We start from the raw sequence: 22,017 nt of genomic DNA on the forward strand, positions 1-22,017 counted from the left end.
TTGTTACATAGGAAATTAAGATATTTATTTGTTTTAGACATAGGCTCTGAGAATCAAGAGCCATGTCTCATTAGGGAGTTTGGGGTTAGGTCGGGATAGGTTTAGGTTTTGTAAATACATTATTGGGTTTATACTTTTCTATTTATTTATGTTTTACCTTGTAATGAGGCCTGATTCATAGAGCCCTGGCTGAAGTTGGCTACTTTACCATCACCACATAAAAAAGTACACAGGGCGGAAATTTCAAGCCTATTATAGCCAGCTTCAGCTGTCACTGGGCAGAGAAGCCACAATTACTCAAACTAAACATTCGATGTAAGCCTTCTGCCATTATCCGTAGTAGGAGATTTTAAACTGAATACATTTGAAACAAGTTTGAATGACCCCAAAAGTCAGACTAAATTATCCTAGGGCAGATACTTAAAGGCCCAATGTTAGAGAATGAGTTGATAAAGTTATATATAGATTGCAATATTACTGTTTCAAAGGCACCTGTAGCGATTTATGTTTTGCTGTTTCCTGAAAATATCGAGGCTAGCGCGTACAATCCCTGCAAAACAAGCCCACAAGTTCGTCGAAATAGACTCCATTGGTAGGATTTGTTATATGAAACAAACGCGCATATACGTGTATTTGGATCTCACCGTTCATGGCCCCCACCTATATGAAAAACTTCCTATCAGACAACTCAATTTTGTCAACAGGAGTTGTTTTGTACTTTTTTCAATATGATGATACATATTTCTCATGATTTTTTAACAATGCCATAATGCCATACACGATTTAGAGTACTCAGGATTATTTTTATCCGCAGCACCTTCAATCATTACGCGCGTTCTGACTGGTTTGTCGTATTCCCGCTTTATATATATACACACACTCTCGTCGAGAGGGGCGAGATCCTACTTGGAGGTTACGGAAAGGGCGAGTTGTATCGAATGTTCGGCATGTTCAGGCACGAGGTGGTCAGGAATCATTCGTAACTACTCGCCTCTTTCCGTGACCTACAAGACAGACGCCATCCGGCTTTGCCCCGGAATGAAACTTCGAGTATGGCTGAATGGGTCATGAATGAGTCGAGCTTGACATTTTTCACTGTCGAAAAGAGTTAAAAGAAATATTTCCACCAGTGGGTGTTAGCCGGAAGTAAAAGCAACTGCAAATCAAGACACTGGGGTGCTACGAATTAAGGTTGTTCTGTGGGGAGACTATACTAGGTAATGACACATTAAGCTGGTTCCCGGCTCCCCTTTTCGCGCGCCAACACCAACTTGTATATTGAGATATGCGAGACTGGCGCCTGAAAGCGTAATGACAACGGACATGCATCGGTAACCAAGGAAAACGTTTGATTACAAGGGACCAGTCTAGATCGATATCCACCCGACATTTAATAGTGATAGTGTAGAAAATTACCAATAAGCATAAATCCGTCCGAAAACCTACTTACTGATTTGTTTGTTTTGCAGAATGCGCGGACGACTCCACAGTTGAGACAAGAAGCTGCAGCTGGAACGGAAAAACCTGTTCCTAAATATAGCGATGCGCTCAACAAGCTCATTACAACGATGTGTTTCCTGGCGTTTTTCCATATAGGAAGAAGAACTCCTCTACAGCGCGAGGCTAAGACTGGATTATCCGGATCCTCCGCTGAATTGTCGCTGGTATCCTTCGCTAGACTGGTTCCCGTTCGTTCCAGATACAATGTCTATCTTGGCTTGTCCCGGAGGCCACCCGGGCCAATCCGAAAAAGTGACTCGCGTCCCTTCGGAAGGGTTTCATATTGGCGTATGATTATCAGAACTACGCAAACAAGAACTCAATTTCTGTTGAATTAAGATAGTAAGGGGATGATGATGAGTTATATGGAGAAGCATATGCAATGTGAATGAACCCACCCCCACCCCACCCCCAACTTTATGTACGAAGTAAGTGACTCCCCCCTCCGATCATTATAAATATTTTATAGCACAAAACTGCTGACACCCCATTTCACTGAAATATGCCCAGTGGATTTAAAGACGCTGTGATTAACAATGATTAGTCATATTGCATTCTACCCGTGAAGATCTGGGTCAGAATTGATATTCAATATCCAATGCTCGTCGTTAGAGGCGATGGAACAGGATTAGGTGGTCTGACTTGCCGACTTGGTTGACACATGTCTCGTTTGTTTGTGTGTATCGATCCATGGATAAAGATTTCATCATTATCGTAAATATCTCAACCTTAGAGATGTTATTGCAATAACAGATGAAAAGCCATATTGTTTGTCTCGTGAATGTGGAATATTATGTTGTGAACATATGAGGCATCCATTGAACACGTGAACTTGTAACAATGAGTCTTTTACAGGCGCTTTGATGGATATTGTCGGGGCTGACATGAATTCTTTATAAGGGAACAAGTTCAGTCAAATAAAAACCATTTTATCAAACTGTCTTAATTAAGAAAACGATAAAACATTGTTGCTCTATTCCTTTTCTTCTCAACCCGGGAAGATCAGGGTTAGAATTGATCTTCACCAGCCATGCTTGTCACAAGGAGGCGATTACCGGGATCGAGTGGTTAGAGGGCTCGCTGACTTGGTTGACACGTCATAGTATCTCTCAATTATTGTAGACCTATGCGCATGCTGTTGATCACTGGATTGTCTGGTCTAGACTCGATTATTTACAGACCGCTGCCATATAGCGGGAATATTGCTGAATGCGGCGTAAAACTAAACTCACTATCTTATTTTAAATGTGAAGGTATTTATAATCACAATACCTGAAAATGTGGAACGCGCGCATCTGAAAAGCAAGCCTGTAAGATCGTCAGGGAAAACACTCTACAGGAAACATGAGAGCCGTTATATATACAAACGCAGTATGCTATCGTTCGTGGTCCTATCCTATTAAACCTTTAAGTTAGGCAGCACACTTCTCCTAGCTATGTTTGCAATCTTAAAATATCGACGATAATCGAGTCTTCTTGGGCGTTCGTCACCACCTTACAAATGTTGAACGTGAACGTGCAATTGGCATACTCGAAGGTAGTCAGTCTACTGTGGGTGTAGCACCTTATGAGATGCAGTAGACAGACAATTCACAACCCGAGGACACGTTTGCATGAAACGAATACGGCACCTCAGGGGGCGGATACAGCTCTTTGAGAAAAGGGGTGTATGGGGGATGGGGGATGTGTGTACACTCTTGAGAAAGGGGGTGGGGGAGTGGGGTGCACACTTTATTTTATTTCAATGGTCATTTGATGAACTTTCAGGACAAAGGGGGTGGTGGTCACCTCTGCGCTTGACCTTAATCCCATAGAACACTTATGAGGGGCTCTTGGAAGAAGTATTCAACTTGAGGCGTAAACACCAGAATGTCAATTGCCAGCAATGTCGCAGGTTTCTTCTGCTGTGTTCGCGGGTGTTAAGCAATCAATGAGACAACGTTTCCTTGCTGTTGTGAGTGCGAGAGAGGGCATACACGATACTGAACAAGCTCCAATTGAGATGGCCTGTCCCCGTGAAATAAAAATGTGACCCATTGTGCTACTGTTGACTGTGCAGGGTGTACGACGGGCACCGCAATGCACCTAATCCTGATCCTGTTTTATCCACTACTATCCATCTGATTTATCAACTACTATCCAAGCAACACAATTTGTTCTGTATGGGTGTTTGGGATATACACGTAAAGTTACTAATGTGAAGTTTCTTTTATGTTAGTATACGACAAACTAATCAGAATGCGTGTAAGTATTGAGGTACTTTGATAAAAATAATCCCGAGTATGTAAATTGATATTAGCTAGCGTTATGTGAAAAACTTGCATCGTTATTTGAACATTACGCAGACAACATGGCTAATAGGTATCGTGTTGCTAAAATTTAATGTTTAATACAATTGTAAAATAAAATTTAATAAAATACATTTTTCAACTTATCATTCTCATCATCATCATCCTTAGTTTAAAACAAATGTAACAACAAGCAAAGCAACTAATGTTTTTTACTGTTAGAAATGGTGAAGTAGTGCAGCAGAACATGTTCTTAAACAAATTATCATTAATATGAGTTAAAATAAGGTTGACCTTTCAAAAGCCCAGCACATTTCGAGTGTAAGTGATAATATTACTATGTCCATTTAACAGAAATAGAGTTGTCGTCCCGCACTAGGAGTGGGGAATTAACCTGGTGGTTTAAAGCGTCCGCTCGTCATGCCACCGAAGGCCGGGTTCGAATCGTGACATGTGGTCTGATATGTGAAGGCCATTTCTGGTGTCCCCGCTTACTATTGCTGGAATATTGCTAAAAGCGACGTAAAACCATGCTCATTTTACTCATACGCCAAAATGAAATCTTTCCAGTCGTTCTTCAACTTGTCCCGGAATAACACGGATGGATCACGAATGTCTCAAACGGCCAGTTATTGCAATGTTTCCGCCGAATCCACGCGCGGCTGCAGTTCTCTCCTTACAAAATCCCTACTGTATGGCACGTGGTTGAAGTGTGGTGGCAAAGAGAGTGAGTAGAGTGCGTGAGTGAGTTTAGTTTTACACGGCGCAGTCCGCTTAATATTCCAGCTATATGGCGGCGGTCTGTAAATAATCAGTATGGACCAGACAATCCAGTGATCAACAGCATGAGCATCGATCTACGCAATTGGGATCCCGTTAGTCCCCGACAAGCATGGAGTTACTGAAGATCAATTCTAACCCGGTCCTGCGCGGGTCTAGCAAAGAAGCCACAAAATGAGCGATCCTGGCCGCTGAGCCACAACGGTTTTCACAAAATGGCCCTCGGCAAGCCGTGGCTTTTCGGAACGTGTATTTATAAGTCACGAAAATGTGATTGACAAAAGAATTAAAAGCGTACAGAAGAGAAATATCTCACACTCCAGATGTCCGATTAACTAAAGATGTAAAGCACGCAGTGGTGAAACACCAGCTAAACCAATAAGAAGAAGAACAAACGATAACCACTTCCGTAGCCTCCTTATATTCAAATTAAAGACAGCCGACTTTACCATATATGCTTCTATATTTCACTGAGCAATGTTGTTGATGTTGCTGATGTTGATGTTATTGTAGATGTTGCTGATGTTGATGTTGTTGACGTTGATGTTGTTGGAGTTGATATTATTGTAGATGTTGATGATGTTCACCCTATCATCTGGAAACAAAGATAAAAACAGGAATGTATATTCCGTTGCCGAGTATGTGTAAGTTACGAATTGGGTAACATGTGGGTATTCATCACTACAGTGCTGCCAAGTGGAGATGACTCAAAGAACATTGGAAATCTGGCTGAATCTGCTTGTCTATGGGTATATAATAACGATGTATTTAGTCCGATATCCATGGGCCTATAAGCTGTATTTAGTCTGATTATCCATGGGCCTATAACGGTGTATTTGGTTCGATTATCCATGGATCTATAACGGTGTATTTAGTCCGACGCTATCCATGGACCTATAAGCTGTATTTGAATCTGATTATCCATGGGCCTACCAACGGTGTATTTAGTTCGATTATCCATGGGTCTATAACGGTACTCTGTTTAGTCCTGATTATCCATGGGCCTATAACGAGATTGTATTTAGTTCGATTATCCCATGGGTATATAACGATGTATTTAGTCCGACTATCCATGGGACTGGCCTATGGCTGTAGTCTGATTATCCATGGGCCTATAACGGTGTGTTTAGTCTGATTATCCATGGGCCCTATAGCAGTGTATTTAGTTCCGATTATCCATGGGTCTATAACCCAGTGTGTTTTAGTCTGATTATCCATGGGCCTATAACGCAGTGTATTTAGTTCGATTATCCATGGGTCTATAACGGTTATTGATTTAGTCTGATTCTCTACGGGCCTATGGCTGTATTTAGTCTGATTATCCATGGGCCTATAACTTACCCAGTTGTATTTGGTTCGATTATCCATGGACCTATAGCTGTGGTATTTAGTCTGATTATTCATGGGCCTATAGCTGTATTTAGTCCTGATGATCCATGGGCCCTATAGCTGTATTTAGTCTGATGATCTATGGGCCTATAACGGTGTATTTGAATCTGATTATCCATGGAGGGCCTATAGCGGGTGTATTTAGTTCGATTATCCATGGGGCCTATAACTTGGTGTATTTGGTTCGATTATCCATGGGCCTCTAGCTGCATTTAGTCCTGATTATCCATGGGCCTGCAGTTATGTATTTGGTCCGACTATCCATGGGCCTATAGCTGTGGTTAGTCCTGATTATCCATGGAGGCTACCAGCGGTGTGTTTAGTTCGATTATCCATTGGGCCTATGGCTGTATTTGAATCTGATTATTCATGGAGCTCTCGGCGCGGTGTATTTTAGTCCACGACTATCCATGGGCCTATAGCTGTGTTGAATCTGATTATCCATGGGCCCTATAACGGTGTATTGAATCCTGATTATCCATGGGCTATGGCTGTATTTAGTCCTGATTATCCATGGGCCTATAGCTGTGATTTAGTCTGATTATCCATGGGCCTATAGCTGTATTTTAGTCTGATGATCTATAGGATTTTTAACATTTATTACCTTTGGCAACAGAGGAAAACCTCCATTCTGCCATGACGTTGAGTTCGACAGGTGAAAGGTGTCAAATCACAACATACCTCTAGGGTACAGCCGAGTGAGTGAGTGAGTGGAGGGTGAGTGAGTGAGTGAGTGAGTGAGTGAGCGAGTGTAGGTTTAGCGTCGCATTTGACATCTCGGCAGGATAACGCCCTATCTTCCTCGAGATCATTTCATAGTCGGTACTTTACTAAATTTTATGTTTTAGTAATGGTCTCCATGTTTTGAGAAAATATATTATGCGTTTCTAGGAATACGACTGTCATAATATTAAAATAAAGATTCAAGGAAACAGATATGCAGTTTTTCCCTCTGTTTCCTGCAATACTTACATCACCAAAGGGAATGGATGTCTGATTGCATTTTCCGGGTTGGCCGTAGTTGAGAAACTTGATCAGGTAGTCAAGCTTGATGCCAGACGGCTGTCGATGGAAATAACATTTCGGGTGTCAGTGTAAACAAGGGTATTTTACTGAAAACCTTACAGACTTCAATCAGTCACAGCCTGCTTTATAGGAAACGATTAGCTAATGGGAAAACGTTACTAATCTGTTGTTTCCCGAGTGGAATCAGCGATTTCCTCCTGCTCGTCGACTTCTGGATGTTGAAGACAGATGAATCGCAAAGTGGCGAGTTGATCATTATCATTAACACCCGGAACCAAAACAGTCCAGTGATGTTTCCATTTTTAAACCCACATCTGGAGGTGTATAATTTCTGTGTTTTTCATAATGACCTGACGTTGGTCATTTTCACTCAATACATGTTCATGGATAAGAATCAACCGCGACAACAACAGCGTGACTTCATCACACTGGTTTGATGTAAGTTTCACAACCCAGTGGTCGAAGACCTTGAAATTCTTTCACGGTTGTGCCCCTTGGTCACGCCAGGATTCGCTGATGGTAGTTTTGAACGAATCGCCACAATTTTATGTTAGAATGTATATTAGCAACAGTGCCGCTTACTCAGAGGGTTCAACAAAAATGTAAATATTTACGACCTGATGACGAACAAGCCAACATATATTGATATATTTGAATACAGCTCAAGTCAAACACAATTCACTCCACTAAAGAGCGCTATGATTTCAAAGTCTTACTTTGTCTTGGCAATGAGAGACGCCAATATACCACATTCGGTCTTGACTGGTTACTAAAGATCGGTGACCATAGCAACTGTACCAGGCCTCGCCATTTTTTTCATAACGGTCTGACAGCGAGTAAACAGGAAGTCAGGTGTCAGCTTCACAAACTCGTCGTTTCTCTGCTTTCAGTATATTGTATCTGGAGCTACAGTTCTGAAATCAACAACATGTAACAGTTACTTTATTTTCCACCTCAGACCACTTCCTTGGTTTCCTTGTCGACCCGTGAAAATCCGGGTTAGAACTGATCTGCCAATTGCGTAGATCGATGCTCATGCAGCTTGACTCCTGAGAGTATCTAGGACTTCAGTCCTGCCCACAACAAAAGGATATGTGATACATATGGTCTCACCTTAGGAAAGTGAGTTTGTTCAAACTTGCCTCTGTTCACCCAGCAGTAAAATTGGGTACCTGGTATGGTACGATGGTAGTCCGAATTTGAACCTTGAGCGCCCTGACAGGCGACCGGTTGTATTCTCAAAGGGAGTGTTCTGTTTTCGTTGACCAGGGGCAATATGTCAGCGCTTTGAGCATGCAATGTGCATGGATAAATGCGCAATATAAAAAGGACTATTATTATTATTATTATTATTATGCTGTTGAGCTATATTGCGGCCGTCTGGAAATATTCGAGTCTGGACCAAACATTCCAGTGATCAACAGTATAAGCATCGATCTACGCTATTGGGATACGATGACATGTGTCAACCAAATCAGCGTGCCTGCCCACCCGATCCCGTTAGTCGCCTTTTACGATAGGTATGGGTTACTGAAACCAATTCTAACCCGGATCTTCACGGGCCTATAACGAAATAATATCAGTAGTTTTAACATTGGTTTATTGTATAGCCTAAAACTCCTTGTTCTATCTGCTCATCGATCGAAAAACGACTGTTCCTAACTCGTTTGCAATGTTTTTCACACTTGTAAAATCATTTGAGAGAATTAGGTAAGAGGCCTTATATAATCGGGGAACGAGGCTGTATTTCCGTATGAATCGTTAAAATCGGTTCCTTATAGTTGAAAACGTCCACTTACCGGAGCGCTCTTGATGAGAGTTGCCTGGTCGTCATAAAACAACACCAGCGTTTCAGGCGCGTAAGTCTGCAAGACAGGAATAGAGATGATAAAGTGTATTTGAGGTATGTGATGAAGAGGCTGTTTGATTGGCGAGAATTAAGTTAATGTGGCCATTTCTTATAACTGTCTTTTTCGGGAGTGATACTACCTTTGCTTGAGACCAATAACACGTCTTTCGAACGTTTTGGTGGGCGTTATCATTATAGTCAAGAAAGTCAATCCGTTCATCTCTGTCACACCTCACCACCGTTATCTGTTGTTTGTTTGTTTGAACATATTTTATTCAGTGTTGAAATGGATTGGTCACCAGTTATGTAACTTATTACCGCCCGCTCCCATCTGAAACATGAACAATAATGAACAATAATGATTGGACGTAATGGATGGACATAATAATATTGAGACATATTATTGATTAATTGAAGCGCTTACTTCGTACAATGTATTTATGCACATGTCTAAAGATATTTTCATTGATAGTATTTGGCAGAGCAGGGTTGCCGTAAAGAATGGTATCAATGTCTAACTGAACTTTTGACAGTTCAAAGTCTTTCTTCAGATCAAAACGGCAACTGACAAATTTTGGACATTTTAAGAAATGGTTAGCATCTTCCACCGGAGCACCACAATTGCAAGCTCTACTCTCTGATAGATTAACACGAAACAGATCTGCTTGTAATGAACTACACGAACGTCTTAACTTTGTGTGTAGTATATTTGTCTTTCTTTCACTCAAATAGAAAAATATTTTGGAACCTTGTCATTATTTCCAGATAACTTTGATTTAAACGATGATAATGAATTTGTACATTTTGTTGTAGAGGAGAGAGCATTCCATAAACTTGCAGAATCATAAATAAATGACTTTTGGAGAATTGAGGTGCGAAATTTAGGAACAGCCAAATCTGATTTGTTACGCAAGTTGTATCCGGAAATGGTTTCAGTAAAAGGTGGAAGTAAATCTATCAGGTAATCAGGAGCTTGCATGTTAACAATTTTGTAGAATGTACAGTGTTTCCTTTGTGTTCGTCTAACTTTCAATGGCAACCAACCAGTTTCACTGTATAAACTATATCTTGAAGCGAATTTAGGCAATCCGGTTACAATTCTTGCTGCTTCAAGTTGTAACATTTCAAGTTTATCACAAATATAGCTAGGGCAATTATCCCAGACCTCAGACCGTCATCTGTCGTCCACAACCTTGAGATTATACTGGAACTGACTCCAACTCAAGTCTACAATATTTCCGCAAGTCTAGATTGACTCAGCTCTAGCGGATTGAGCATTGCTCATGGCTCCGTTTGGATTGTCCTTATTTTGTGAATACCTATTTACATAAGATAGCTTTAATGTGTAAGTGTGTGTCTACTGCCGTCCAAACAGCTCCGAGACCTAAAGGCCATGAAGAGGATCCTCTACGGTATATTCACCCGGATGATAATTTTGATGTTCCATTATTGTTTGTGAGGGAAAATCGGAAATTAACATTGAAAGATACCATTTACACCATACTTGTTACCTTCGGGTATCGGATGTTGAAGTATACACTTCCTTCCTTGTGGGGTAAGCAGTAACTGCCGAGGACAGTCCAACCCTGAAACACGACATCCGGGTTACTGCATTACATAGATCAGCTAGCTAGGTTATTAAGCTGGATCAGAGTTGTCATGTAGGCCTTGATTCTGTTTCCAGGAAGAAAATTGTGATTTGACTACAATGGCGCGGCCCTTTTTCCAATGATTTGTCAAAACGCCTAAAAACAGCTCCTGGCAAAAACAAACATCGTCTTGATAAACGGAAATTATTAAAAAAAATTAAAACAAAAACAAAACCGAAATATATCAACGTGATATTGTACTTAGAAACCAAGGGCGTATAAAGTTCAACAATAACCACAGTCACTCATTCGGGTATCCTCCCGTCTCTCTTCAGCCTATCTAGTCGTTCTCTAAAGTCACTCAAATACGTATTTGTGAACTCCTTAAAGAGGTGCATTTCGACAATTTCTTAATGGTAAATAAATCCGACGCCCTCGGCTGTCTTTTTTCACCATTCTGTTATGAAAACTATTCATTATAAACCGAGAAGCAAAAGAAAATAATACCATTTATTTTTTCCATAATTAAAAATTGCAAGAACTGTTTTGATATTTGAGCATTTCTGTATCAACTACGCTTTCAGTATGTCCAAGAATGGGGTTTTGCGTACATAAATCAAGGGTGCGCTTAAATGTGTATCACCTGTAATGGCGATAGCAGTGTTTATAGTGAGTGAATTTGGTTTTACCCCCGCTTTTTAGCAATATTCCAGCAGTATCACGGCGGGGACACCAGAAATGGGCTTCACACATTGTACCCATGTGGGGAATCGAACCTGGGTCTTCGGCATGACGAATGAACGCTTTATAATTAGCCACTAGGCTAGCCCACAGTTTTCACAGGACAACACATAGAACCCGCAATCTAATCACGTATCTTCATCGTTGTTCAGATCGTGTTATATTAAATACAAGGTTACAGGTAGAAATAAACCATTTCATATTTAACAGTTTTGGGCATTATCTCGTATTGCGCATTTCAAAACATACATTGGATCAAGTGATAATAACAAACATTTGTTAAACTTCAGCCAACAATACCAACCTTGGTGGAGTCAATTGTTCCGCGAAGCATGTGAGCCTCGGCGACGGTGACGGCGAAACACAACCCTGTGAGAACAGCCAACATTCTGGGCCACGCAGTGATGGGGGGATTGGCGAACCGGACACTTGCTCGCATTTAAGTAGCACTGGTCAAGGTGCCGTTCATATAGATAAGACAGTGCTTGTTTGGCAATGACCAAGAGTGGCCGTGTGTTGACCGGTCAGAAACAAGACGCAGCTCGGCACTTGGGGATTAGAAAGAACGCCGCAGCTCAGATGTTGGGTAATGGGTTCGAATTCAGTTCAGACATTTTATCGCCAGGTAAGTAGTGGGTGAGTGAGTATGGTTTTACGCCACTTTTAGCAATATTCAGCAATTTCACGTAGGGGACACCAGAAAAGATTCACACCGTGTACGTGTGGGGAATCGAATCCGGGACTTCGGCGTGACGAGCGAACATTTTAACAACTAATTATAATAGCTCTAATGTTTTTATCTAAAACCTTGACAGACAATGACCTACTTTCAGCCGATCCGAATTTTCTGGTGTGAAAGTGAAAATAGACATCACAAACAACTATGGTTACACTGAAATCCAATTCATTGTTTCGTAAGAAAATGGTATTTACAATGAATTTAAATGTTAAACTTTTAATAACATCGTACTTCTATATTTTATGGCGGGGTGTAGGCAGCATGACCTTAACTAAGACGTCACAGACTGCCCCAGTTTGATGAGGTCGTAAAATGGTTCACAATGCATCTGGCTCACTGGTTACACCTGTTGTGGGGGTTTTTTGCGCTTATTCAGTGTAGTTCTGTAACGCACAATGTGATTGATATAATATCAAGTCCGTACCAGCAGAGACCATATAATAGGAATTTTTACTTTCATCGACTGCTTGACCACACCCTCGTTTTGTGCCAACGAATACTTGCAAGTAAATCTTGAGATTAACCATGTGATGATCCGTTTAGCGAGCATCGGGGATATTGGCAACTGTAATGTTAAAACTGCCTTTACCTGACTGGGTTAGTTTGATTTTTGTATTTTTGGTTTATATTCTCTGTCCTGTCGTAGTCTGTAAATTCTCCAAGTAAATATCGAGGTCCAAGTCGGAATCATCCCAGTGAATGAATAAGTCGTCCATGGCCATGCCGAATGTTGAAACAAATATTCCAGGCTACACTGTAAACCTTTTCCGTAAATTTTACTGAATTCTTCCGTAAATCCCAACCGGTTTATTGCCGTTTCAAGAAATAACATTATAATACCGTAAAAATTGTGATCGTGACGGTAGTTTACCGTTTTGTCGACACGGAAGGCATAATTACGGAACTGACCGTAAACCGAAAAGAATTGTGGGTCTAAACTTTGAAGGGCGCCATTTTTAGCACTAGCAGGAGACGGAAGTGAGGAAACGTGGATCAGTCGCATCCTCTCTACCTTCGAAGGTATAAACAAAGACAACGCATCATGTAGATAATGTTATATTCAAGGATCATTTTCATTATCTTCATTGCACTTACTTATTATTGCTGAGATATCTAACGATGTGGATAGTGAGGGAACTAGGCTTTGTACATCGAACATGTATTCGTGTCAGCATTGTCTTTTTGGAACCGTTTCTTTGAGGCATTATGTGAGGCATTATCAAATTCATCAAAATGTACCAAATTTGCAATTTCCATGCTGTAATGAAAATTGTGTAAGGACATTTCGCACTTATTCTGCATTTCGTGCACACGTTTTACGTGATCACAAGAAGTTTGGCTACTCCGCGCAAAGTACAAAGGCATGTCCGTAGCGGTTCAAGTGAAATATTGGGCATAGTGCTGATTTGTAGACACAACTGTGACCATACCTTTAAAACAGTAAATGAGCTGCTCAAACACTTACGGCAACACATACGAAATAGAGAGACTATTGACTGTCCGTTTAGATCTTGCATCTCACAATTCAGCAAAATATCGTCCTTCTCATCACATCTCTCAAGAAAGCATCAGCTTCAAACTGCAAATCTTCTGTCTTGTGACTATATATATTCGATTCCCAACCAGGAAATAGGTAACGAAGCCACGCAAGTTTGTGAAGAAAGTGTAGACCAAAATTCATCTAGTATTGATACATCAAGCCAACACAATGGTGATTTAAGTTCAGATTCTGACTGTGACTATGACGAAAGTAACATTGAGGATACATATTTGAAGAATGTGGCTCAATTCTACTTTAAAGTTAGAAGCCAAGGACTTGATGCCTGCTTCACTTATTCAGAGCATCATAAAGTGATATACAGTCATTGCATGAAATAAGTGAATCTGTTATTTTTGAGACATGTAACAGAAAGATTGAAATTTAATGGAGTGCAAGAAAATATTATTGAACATGTTCAGGATGACTTTCAAAGTATGATCTGTTTTCTAACTGTAACAAAGGGCCGCTGAGGTCCAGTAAAGTTAGGTCAAGCTTTTATTCAAAAATATTTCCCTTACATTGAACCTGAGGAGGAGAAAGTTTTGGGTAAAGATGAAGTTGGGGGATTAGAATTAACCTTTCAGTATGTTTCTATTCTCAAAACTTTGCATTCTTTGTATACATTTCATAAGAAACATATTCATGATTCAGATCAAGTAAACAAAGAAATTACTGCTGACAAACATGATTTGAATGATATTCATCAAGGCTCAGTTTTTAGGAACAGTAAATTTTTCCAGAGTTTTAAAAGTGCATTTCAAATAATTCTCTATCAAGATGCCTTTGAGGTGGTAAATCCCCTTGGCTCGGCAAAGAGAAAGCACAAGTTGATTGGAGTGTATTTCACTTTGGCCAATTTTCATGCACATAAGCGATCAGTTATTGATCACATGCAATTAGTGATATTATGTAGAGAAAAGGACTTGAAAACCTTTGGAACTGAAAGTATATTTAGTCCTCTTCTGAAAGATCTTTTTACAGTTAGAAAACACTTAGGATTGATGTTGGCAATGGTATGTTTGTCAAAGGTTCCTTGTGTTGTGTATTAGGAGATAACCTTGGATCACATATGATAGGTGGATTTATTGAAAGTTTCACAGGTCAGTACTTCTGTCGATACTGTCTAGCTACTAGAAAAGGTTGTCTTGAGAATGGTTATGGAACAAAAGGTGTAAACAGATCTATTGAAAACTATAGAGAAAGCATTGATGTTGTCACTTCTGAAAAATGTGCAAAATCACAATGGCATAAAATGTGATTCTGTTTTAAATCAGCTTCAGCATTTTCATGTTGTTGACGGATTGCCTCCTTGTATAGGTCATGATCTTTTTGAGGGCATTGTGCCGTATGATTTAATGTTAATCATTGATTACTTGATTGAAGAAAAGCAGTGGTTCACAATTGATCAGCTTAACAGACGCATCACAAGATTTGAGTATGTTGGCAATGATGCATCAGACAAACCATGTATTGTTTCTCTAAATTCAGAGAGGCTTCAAGGACATGCAGTTCAGAACTGGATATTTGTCAGACTCTTTTCATTACTTGTTGGAAAATACATTTTCTAATACTGATGATAGTGTTTGGAATCTGTACTTGTTGATGAAAAGATTATTTGAAATTGTTGTCAGTCAGACCTTAGATTTTGCAAACATTGCAACTTTAAGCAGTCTTATAGAAGACTACCTACATGAGAGATTTCGTCTTTTCCAACCAAATCTCTAAGGCCAAAACACCACTTCATGTCTCACTACCCTGGGTTAATCATCAAATTTGGCCCTCTAATTAGGCTTTGGACGCTAAGATTTGAAAGTAAACATTCATATTTCAAAATGTGTAAGAAAATTACAAAATTACAAAACTTTACCCAAAACTCTTGCTAGAAAACATCAGTTGTTACAAGCCTTGTATAATTCAGGGGATATTTTTGCTTGTGAGTTGCAAGTAGAGCATTTGTTGCCATTTAACCAAACATGTATTCATCTGAGTAAAAGAGGCATTACTTCATTGTGCTTTAAACAGCAAATACACACAGTACTATATGAAAATATGTCATAAAGGAATTGAGTACAAAATTGGTAGTGTCTTAATTGTTAACAAGCCTAGGTCAGTTGAACTTACGATTGGAAGGGTACAGAGCATATTTATCAAGGGAAGTGATGTTTATTTGTTAATGTCCCTGACAACATGTTTGCATGTTCCTGATATGGATCTTTATGCATTTGAAAAGGAGGCTGATGGCAATATGATATGCATATCTGTATATCACCTTGCAGATCCCTACCCAGTAGCTGTATACCAGGAGTCTGGTATATTTTACTTGTCTCTAAAACAGTTGGTGTCTGAAAATCATGGAAGAGAAAGACAATGACACTCATTGCAGACAATTGAGAAAAGACTTACTGTTTCTCTTTGGAAATATTGAGGAGAATATTCTATCAGATGTGCTGAGTGAGTTAATGAAACTTGGAGTGACTTCTGTTGATGACCTTCAGTGGGTTGAAGAAGAGGATTTTAAGGGCACTATCAAACCTGTTCTGGTCAGGAAATTACTGAGAGGCTACAAGGCGAAGTTGGGTAAGTTCTGTTACTGTTATTGGTTCACTGGATACTGGTACTCAGTGTTTGCCCTGACGCAGAAAACCTGCGTATTTGACGCCATTAATCTGTCTCAAATACGCAGTGTATTTAATTAAAGGCTTGTGTCATTGTTGACGAAATGCTACTTGGCCCTAAGTTCAGATCATCTAGACGTGTACAAAAACTATAATTTGGTGTTGTTTAAACCTACTTAGTTTATTGTTTGCCAATGAACTGCTCAGTACTGATTACATACCTGACCTGCTTTACCCTTTTTGTTGTTATTAAACACATCACAGTTGATGTCTTGGCTAAAGTTCATGTCCATGGCAAACACTGAGGTACCGCATCGTATGTTGATATGTATTGCAGTAGCTTTCTGGAGACCTTTTGGATGATGTGTGCTAGTCTTTTTTAGCTTGTGCCCCGTGCTGTGATCTTACTGGAATATTGCTTAAAGTGGCATAAAACTGAACTCGCTCACTCACTTGTAGGATTTAAACTTAAACTAATATTCTGATAGTTGGCACATCAATGCCAAGAAATCAGTATCATGAATCTTATTGTATCAGGAAAGTATCAATACATCAATTTTTTTATCTATTATGGTATCCGGTTTTGTCCTGTTAATGACACATTTATTAAATTTCACCCTATATCTATTTCGCTGAAAATATAATTTACCACTTTATTTATGTACCAATTTAATTTTAGATGCAAATCACAGGTGCTTGTGAGAAAAACAAACCAAAATAAATTATCAAAATAAATATTTAGAGAGGTCTTATACATGTTTAGCTGTTTGTTCATCATAAGATACTCTGTTGTACTTTTAAAACATCCATTTTATCCAGATGTCACAGTGAAACTGTTAAAACTTAAATGACAGGTTAAAACATTTTTCTTAAATGACAACCAATTTACACTGTGTGTGTGTATGATTTTCACTCTCAAAATAGATTTAATTCCAGTTACCATCTTTATGATGTTTATCTATATCTTATATTATGCCAAAACAGATTTCGTGCTTGTACCATTTTATTTTATCAGCTGTGAATGTGACTGAAAATATACAACTGAATAGTTTGCGCCACCCCTGGCTTTCCAATTTTATCTATTATGAAACTGATAAAACCCAAACGGTTTGCCTGTCATATGTCAAATGCACAGATCATTGAGATCAAATTCATGAAGCAATGTTATGGAGTTTGTTTGTCTTTTAAGTTTTGCAGAGATAAGTATAATACTTTAAGAAATAATACTTTATTAATTTCAGCCCCATCTGGAAGCAGTTCTGTTTCTTTATCATCATTATCAAGTCCTTCTCTGTCACCAGTGTCGTTTTCGCCCAAAACTCCTCCACCAATTACTGTACAAAATATCAACAGGGATCCAAATTGGCCTCTGAAACTGGAAATTCCATGGGATAACATGGGTCGTGATGTTTGTAGGGCCCTTCAGGAAGGCAAACGTTTGTCACCAACTGCCAAGAAGGAACTTGTAAATAAAACTGTAGATGCAGTTAGGAAGACAACAGAACGTGCCTCTAAACACCAACTTGGGATTATTGCACAGCGGATGGTTGCTAAATTTCCTGACAGTTTGGAAGATCGGATTGATGGTACAGTTTTTTGGTTCTGGATATCAGACTCTGCTTGACAAGATGTTAGGGAGGAATGAAAACTGTAATCGCCCTAAGAGTGCAACCAGACTTGTTTTGTCTTCTAAAAAAGCGTCGCATTGATCACATTTATGGAACGGATGTTAGTGACAGTGATGACAACAACAGTACAAAGAGTAAACAGACAAAGTGTGAACAGAAAGACTCATATGGTTGTGTTAAGTGGAGTCCACCCATTGAAAGTGAACAGGAATTGAGAACAATGGAAGAGGCAAGAGATATCTTGAAAGAAATGTTTTCTTCAAATGAAAAGGAGACATCAAAGATTGACCAGTTGATGGCTTCTACATATCCCTTGCAGAGAACAGACATCAACAGGGGCACTTCAATAAGAAACCCTAAAGGTCCAGTGGCCTTATCTCTTTAATGCAAGAAGTCTTCAGAGTCATGCCAGGGAGCTGTTAGATGTTGATGTGAGAGATGCCATTTGTAATGCCTACAAAACAAAAAGCAAGTCGGTTAAACAGTTTCTTTCAGACAGTAGTGTCAAGTCTAAAAATTCAAAGTGTAGCATGTATTTCGAGGAGGCCATGATTCAAAGCAATATGGACAATCTGAAGTCATGGTTGATGGCTGTTGTGTTGTGCATCATGGACCATTTTGGAGAAAAAGAGGAAGATATGTTCCATGTTGTTGATGTATGTATATATAATCATGGTAATATACTGAACACCAAAGAAACGCAACTTTCAAAAATGTAAATTTCATGAAAGTAAGCGTTCATGTTTATGTCGTCTATTTTAAAAACTTGACCATAAAAACAGTGTTGCGTTTCTTTTGATGTTCAGTGTATATTTATCATACTTGCAACTTTCAGAATTATTGTAAATCCATCAAAATGAATCAATCTGCCTTACCTTCCTACCTTTAACAGATAATTTGCTATGACACATGTGGATATTTTCATGGCAACTGTCACTTCACTTTTTAGGAAGCTGCCTCTGTTGGCGAAATTGAACAGTCTGTCAAGAAAGAAGATCAATGCTGGTAGTACTAGGCAAGTATTATGAGAGTCCTTCAGGGTGAGGATTAGTCCCAGTCTTCTGCCAGCTCTTATCAATCTGACATTCAAGGACAAAACCAAAACTCCCATTGATCTGAATATGATACATTCAGGCTTACCAGTAATAGTTATTACCCTTTTCATTTTAAACTTTTTGAGAATCTAGCTTATTTCTTTCCAAGTGTTGGATTACTAAGAACTGACTACATAACTAAAAAGTTAATGATTGGTAACATATTTATGGATATGCTGTTTAATGTCATTTTGTTTGTTATTGGCTGATGGTTTTTTTTAACCATCCTTCAGGTGACTCGATTATGGCTGGCAAGTCATACGTCCTCATTGTTGATGGAACTGTGGTGACCAATACCATTGACAGCTTTATTGATGCCCTCTCGTCCTACTTCGCATCGTTTTATGTTTTCAACCTGGAGTACCCTCAGGAACATCAGCAACTCTTGAATTTATTCAAAGGTATTTCTGTTTTATCGATTTTTTCAAGTGACAGCCTCTAGATAGACATCAGTCACTCTTGCCGAAGTGTAGATGTGTACTTTAAATATTGAGATTTTCTGATTTTCTAAAATCCATGTAAACTAATAATAAGAATAATAGTATGGGTATTTGTAATGCACTGAATTCCACATCACAGAGGGCATGCTCAAAGCGCTACAATCCTATTATTATTAAGCCAGATAACCCAAGCTATGTGCTTCGTTGTGGGGCAGGACTGTAGTCCTAGAAACTCTCAGGAGTTAAGTTGCCGAACATGGTCATCCGTCCAAGAACTCTCCGAGTTGACGTTGCTTAACTTCACCTGATTTGTGATCTGACCACTATGCACAGGACCACACACCACCACATAATAACCTGTGAGAGCACTAAAATCTATCCAAGAACTGAATACAAAATATAAATAATACAGGGATTGAGAAAGGCAGGGGCAATGGACCATTCTGCACATCAGAATAAAAAATGGCCATTAAAATTTTGAAGTTTGTTATTGGGCAGGGCAGTGGCCCATTCTAAATTCAGAAAATGGCAAAAAATCCTGAATATGGCCAATTGTCAAACTTCTTTATCCCAATCCCTGACAGCATATGAGTTATGAGGAGGTGCCAAAAATATGTTTCTGGTTGTTCAGGTGAGTAATAAGCCATAAAAACCTGAGGATGTCTTTATTTTTCAGTAACATGACTAATATGCCCTTCTGATTGATATATTTAACCAGCTATAGAAATGTATTCCAGGGATCGATTTAGTGCTTTGTTATTTGCACTGGTTTAGCCTAATATTGCAAAGTGCAACCTAGTTATTAGTCTAACTTGCTACAGTTGCAACTCAATGTTTGAGAAATCCATCTAGGAGAAATCTATAAACATTACAAGTATAATTATGTCAGTCCTTTTCTTCTAAACATTGATTAGCAGTGATAACTTTCATCTTATGACAGTTGTGTGGGTGTGTTGCTATCGCTTCATTACTACTTTACTGAAATATGTTTCATTGCACTGAATACTCTGACGTTTTGGCACACTGTCATCATAGAGGTGAATCAATGACAAGCAATGCTAAAAGTTGAGACTTACAAATTTAAAAGAATGGAAAAAGAACAACAGGAATTGGTTGCATTATGTTAGACTGAAAACATCCCAGTAATTCACTAGCATATTACATACTACAGTAAAAGCAGTGCAACTTGAATTTGGTTTATGCAACTAGTTTTTGTTGCAGGTTGCACCTAGTGCAAGTCGGTTATCATCTCTAAAATTGAGGCCTGTATTCTTTCCATGTTGCAGATGTTTCATCCTGATAAATCCAGACAAAGGTTCGAAAGGAAACAAAGGGAAAAGAAGAAACGTCAGATTGCAGCTAAAGTGTTAAGACTGGTGAACGACTTGGCTGATTTCGAGTGGATGGATGTATGATTGTGAGGACTTGTACGCATTCAAGTGTCTTGGCTAAGTTACCTGTCCATTCATCCATCATGTTTTGTTACTGACAAAACATGAAAAAGATGTGATGTTTCACTTCATGTTTAATGCAAGTTTCTTTTTGGAACAAATTTCTTGCTCCTGGCATATCTGAATTCCTAAATATATTGCTTCAATAATATTAAGTTGCAGATGTGACTTTTCTTTAGTATGGAAATGTATTAATCATGGTAACCTCATTCGTTAATATGAGTATTGACTCAAGTGTTGACTCCAAGAGCAAAGAGATATACATAAGCTGCTCATTTTTTCCTTGTCTTTACAATTTCTTCTACTGTTTGATTTGGACAAAATGTTTTGTGAAATCCTGAACATATGTTGAGCAACAGTTATGGGAAAATTCAGTTACACTGAATGTGATTTAAATCTTACATGATTGAACTGTTTCAATGAAAGGTGATCACAATAAAATGTTTTTCTCTCTGTTGTTATGGGATTAATGTACCAGTGTCTTCGAGACTTGTCCTGTTCATAAATCTCTCAATCTGAAGATAAAAACTGGTATTTAACTGACATGGCTACATCACTGGCAGTATTAAATGATATGCTAACCAGATGGCTTTTATTTGATCAAACTTTGAAGACTTTATCTAGTTATGTTATTAATGTCAACGTCATGAGGCTATAGGTGTAAATTGTTCCTGAGCAGTTTTGGTTCATTATTATTATTTTATAAAAGAAACTGTCCCATGTATGTCAGTTCATGATTCTAGTTAATGTTACAAAACACAGTTACTGTTCATGTTTTGAATGAGGGAATGCATTTCAGTTTTTCATGTTACACATCTTAGTGAAATATTGCTGTTCTTTTAAACAGCAAGTATGGCAGTATTATAAGTAAGTTAATCGTATTGTTCTAGCTTGTCACACTTGTTTGTAATAAGTATGAATATAGAATCAGTGAGGAGTAACCATGACTCACTTTTTGAAAGATGTTGTGTAAAATATTGGATGTTTTGTCAGCCTCAGGCAATATTTTGTGAAGATAGGAAAACCGCCTATTGAATTCATTTAACACTTTTTTATCAATATTATTTTTTGCCAGTATATATTTTCATTTATATAACTATATTCACAGGGTGATTATGATGACTGTCTTTAAACCATACCACATCACTACATTATTGGACAAAGATACAGAAGGGATTCAGTGTGTCCATCCATTTGTCAGCTCTATTTTTCACGGATTATTTCTGGACTGGAACTAAAATTATAGTTAATGAAGGTCATACATTCAACATTGGCATTGAGGTTCATAGCAAGCTTTTATATGTAATTGTTCTATACTTGAAAATATATAAAATGGAGAGGCAATGCT

The 22,017-nt window shown here is 38.8% G+C and overlaps 1 protein-coding gene and 1 long non-coding RNA gene across 2 annotated transcripts; one reads left to right on the forward strand and one right to left on the reverse strand.

Annotated features, from left to right (window-relative positions):
- Positions 1 to 5,109: 5,109 nt before the first annotated feature.
- LOC124280269 lies at positions 5,110 to 7,791 on the reverse strand. Its single transcript, XR_006899635.1, has 3 exons — positions 7,700 to 7,791; positions 6,930 to 7,019; positions 5,110 to 5,163 (listed from the first exon to the last, which is right to left on the reverse strand). It is a non-coding gene; the product is annotated as an uncharacterized LOC124280269 (long non-coding RNA).
- A 7,925-nt stretch (positions 7,792 to 15,716) lies between these two features.
- LOC124280268 lies at positions 15,717 to 17,680 on the forward strand. Its single transcript, XM_046716165.1, has 2 exons — positions 15,717 to 16,018; positions 17,298 to 17,680. The coding sequence occupies exons 1-2, from the start codon at positions 15,793 to 15,795 to the stop codon at positions 17,678 to 17,680; spliced, it is 609 nt and encodes a 202-aa protein (XP_046572121.1). The 5' UTR covers positions 15,717 to 15,792.
- The last annotated feature ends 4,337 nt before the right edge of the window (positions 17,681 to 22,017 follow it).

Source organism: Haliotis rubra, unplaced genomic scaffold (genome assembly GCF_003918875.1).
Source record: "Haliotis rubra isolate DU_JTF1 unplaced genomic scaffold, ASM391887v1 Scf2638, whole genome shotgun sequence".
NCBI classification, from domain to species: domain Eukaryota; kingdom Metazoa; phylum Mollusca; class Gastropoda; order Lepetellida; family Haliotidae; genus Haliotis; species Haliotis rubra.

Bases quoted from the DNA above. Each gene is read 5' to 3' on its own strand.
- LOC124280268 (XM_046716165.1), top strand. From the start codon at position 15,793: ATGGAAGAGAAAGACAATGACACTCATTGCAGACAATTGAGAAAAGAC. The intron at 16,019-17,297 runs GTAAGTTCTGTT...TATTAATTTCAG, and splicing joins AGGCTACAAGGCGAAGTTGG to CCCCATCTGGAAGCAGTTCT.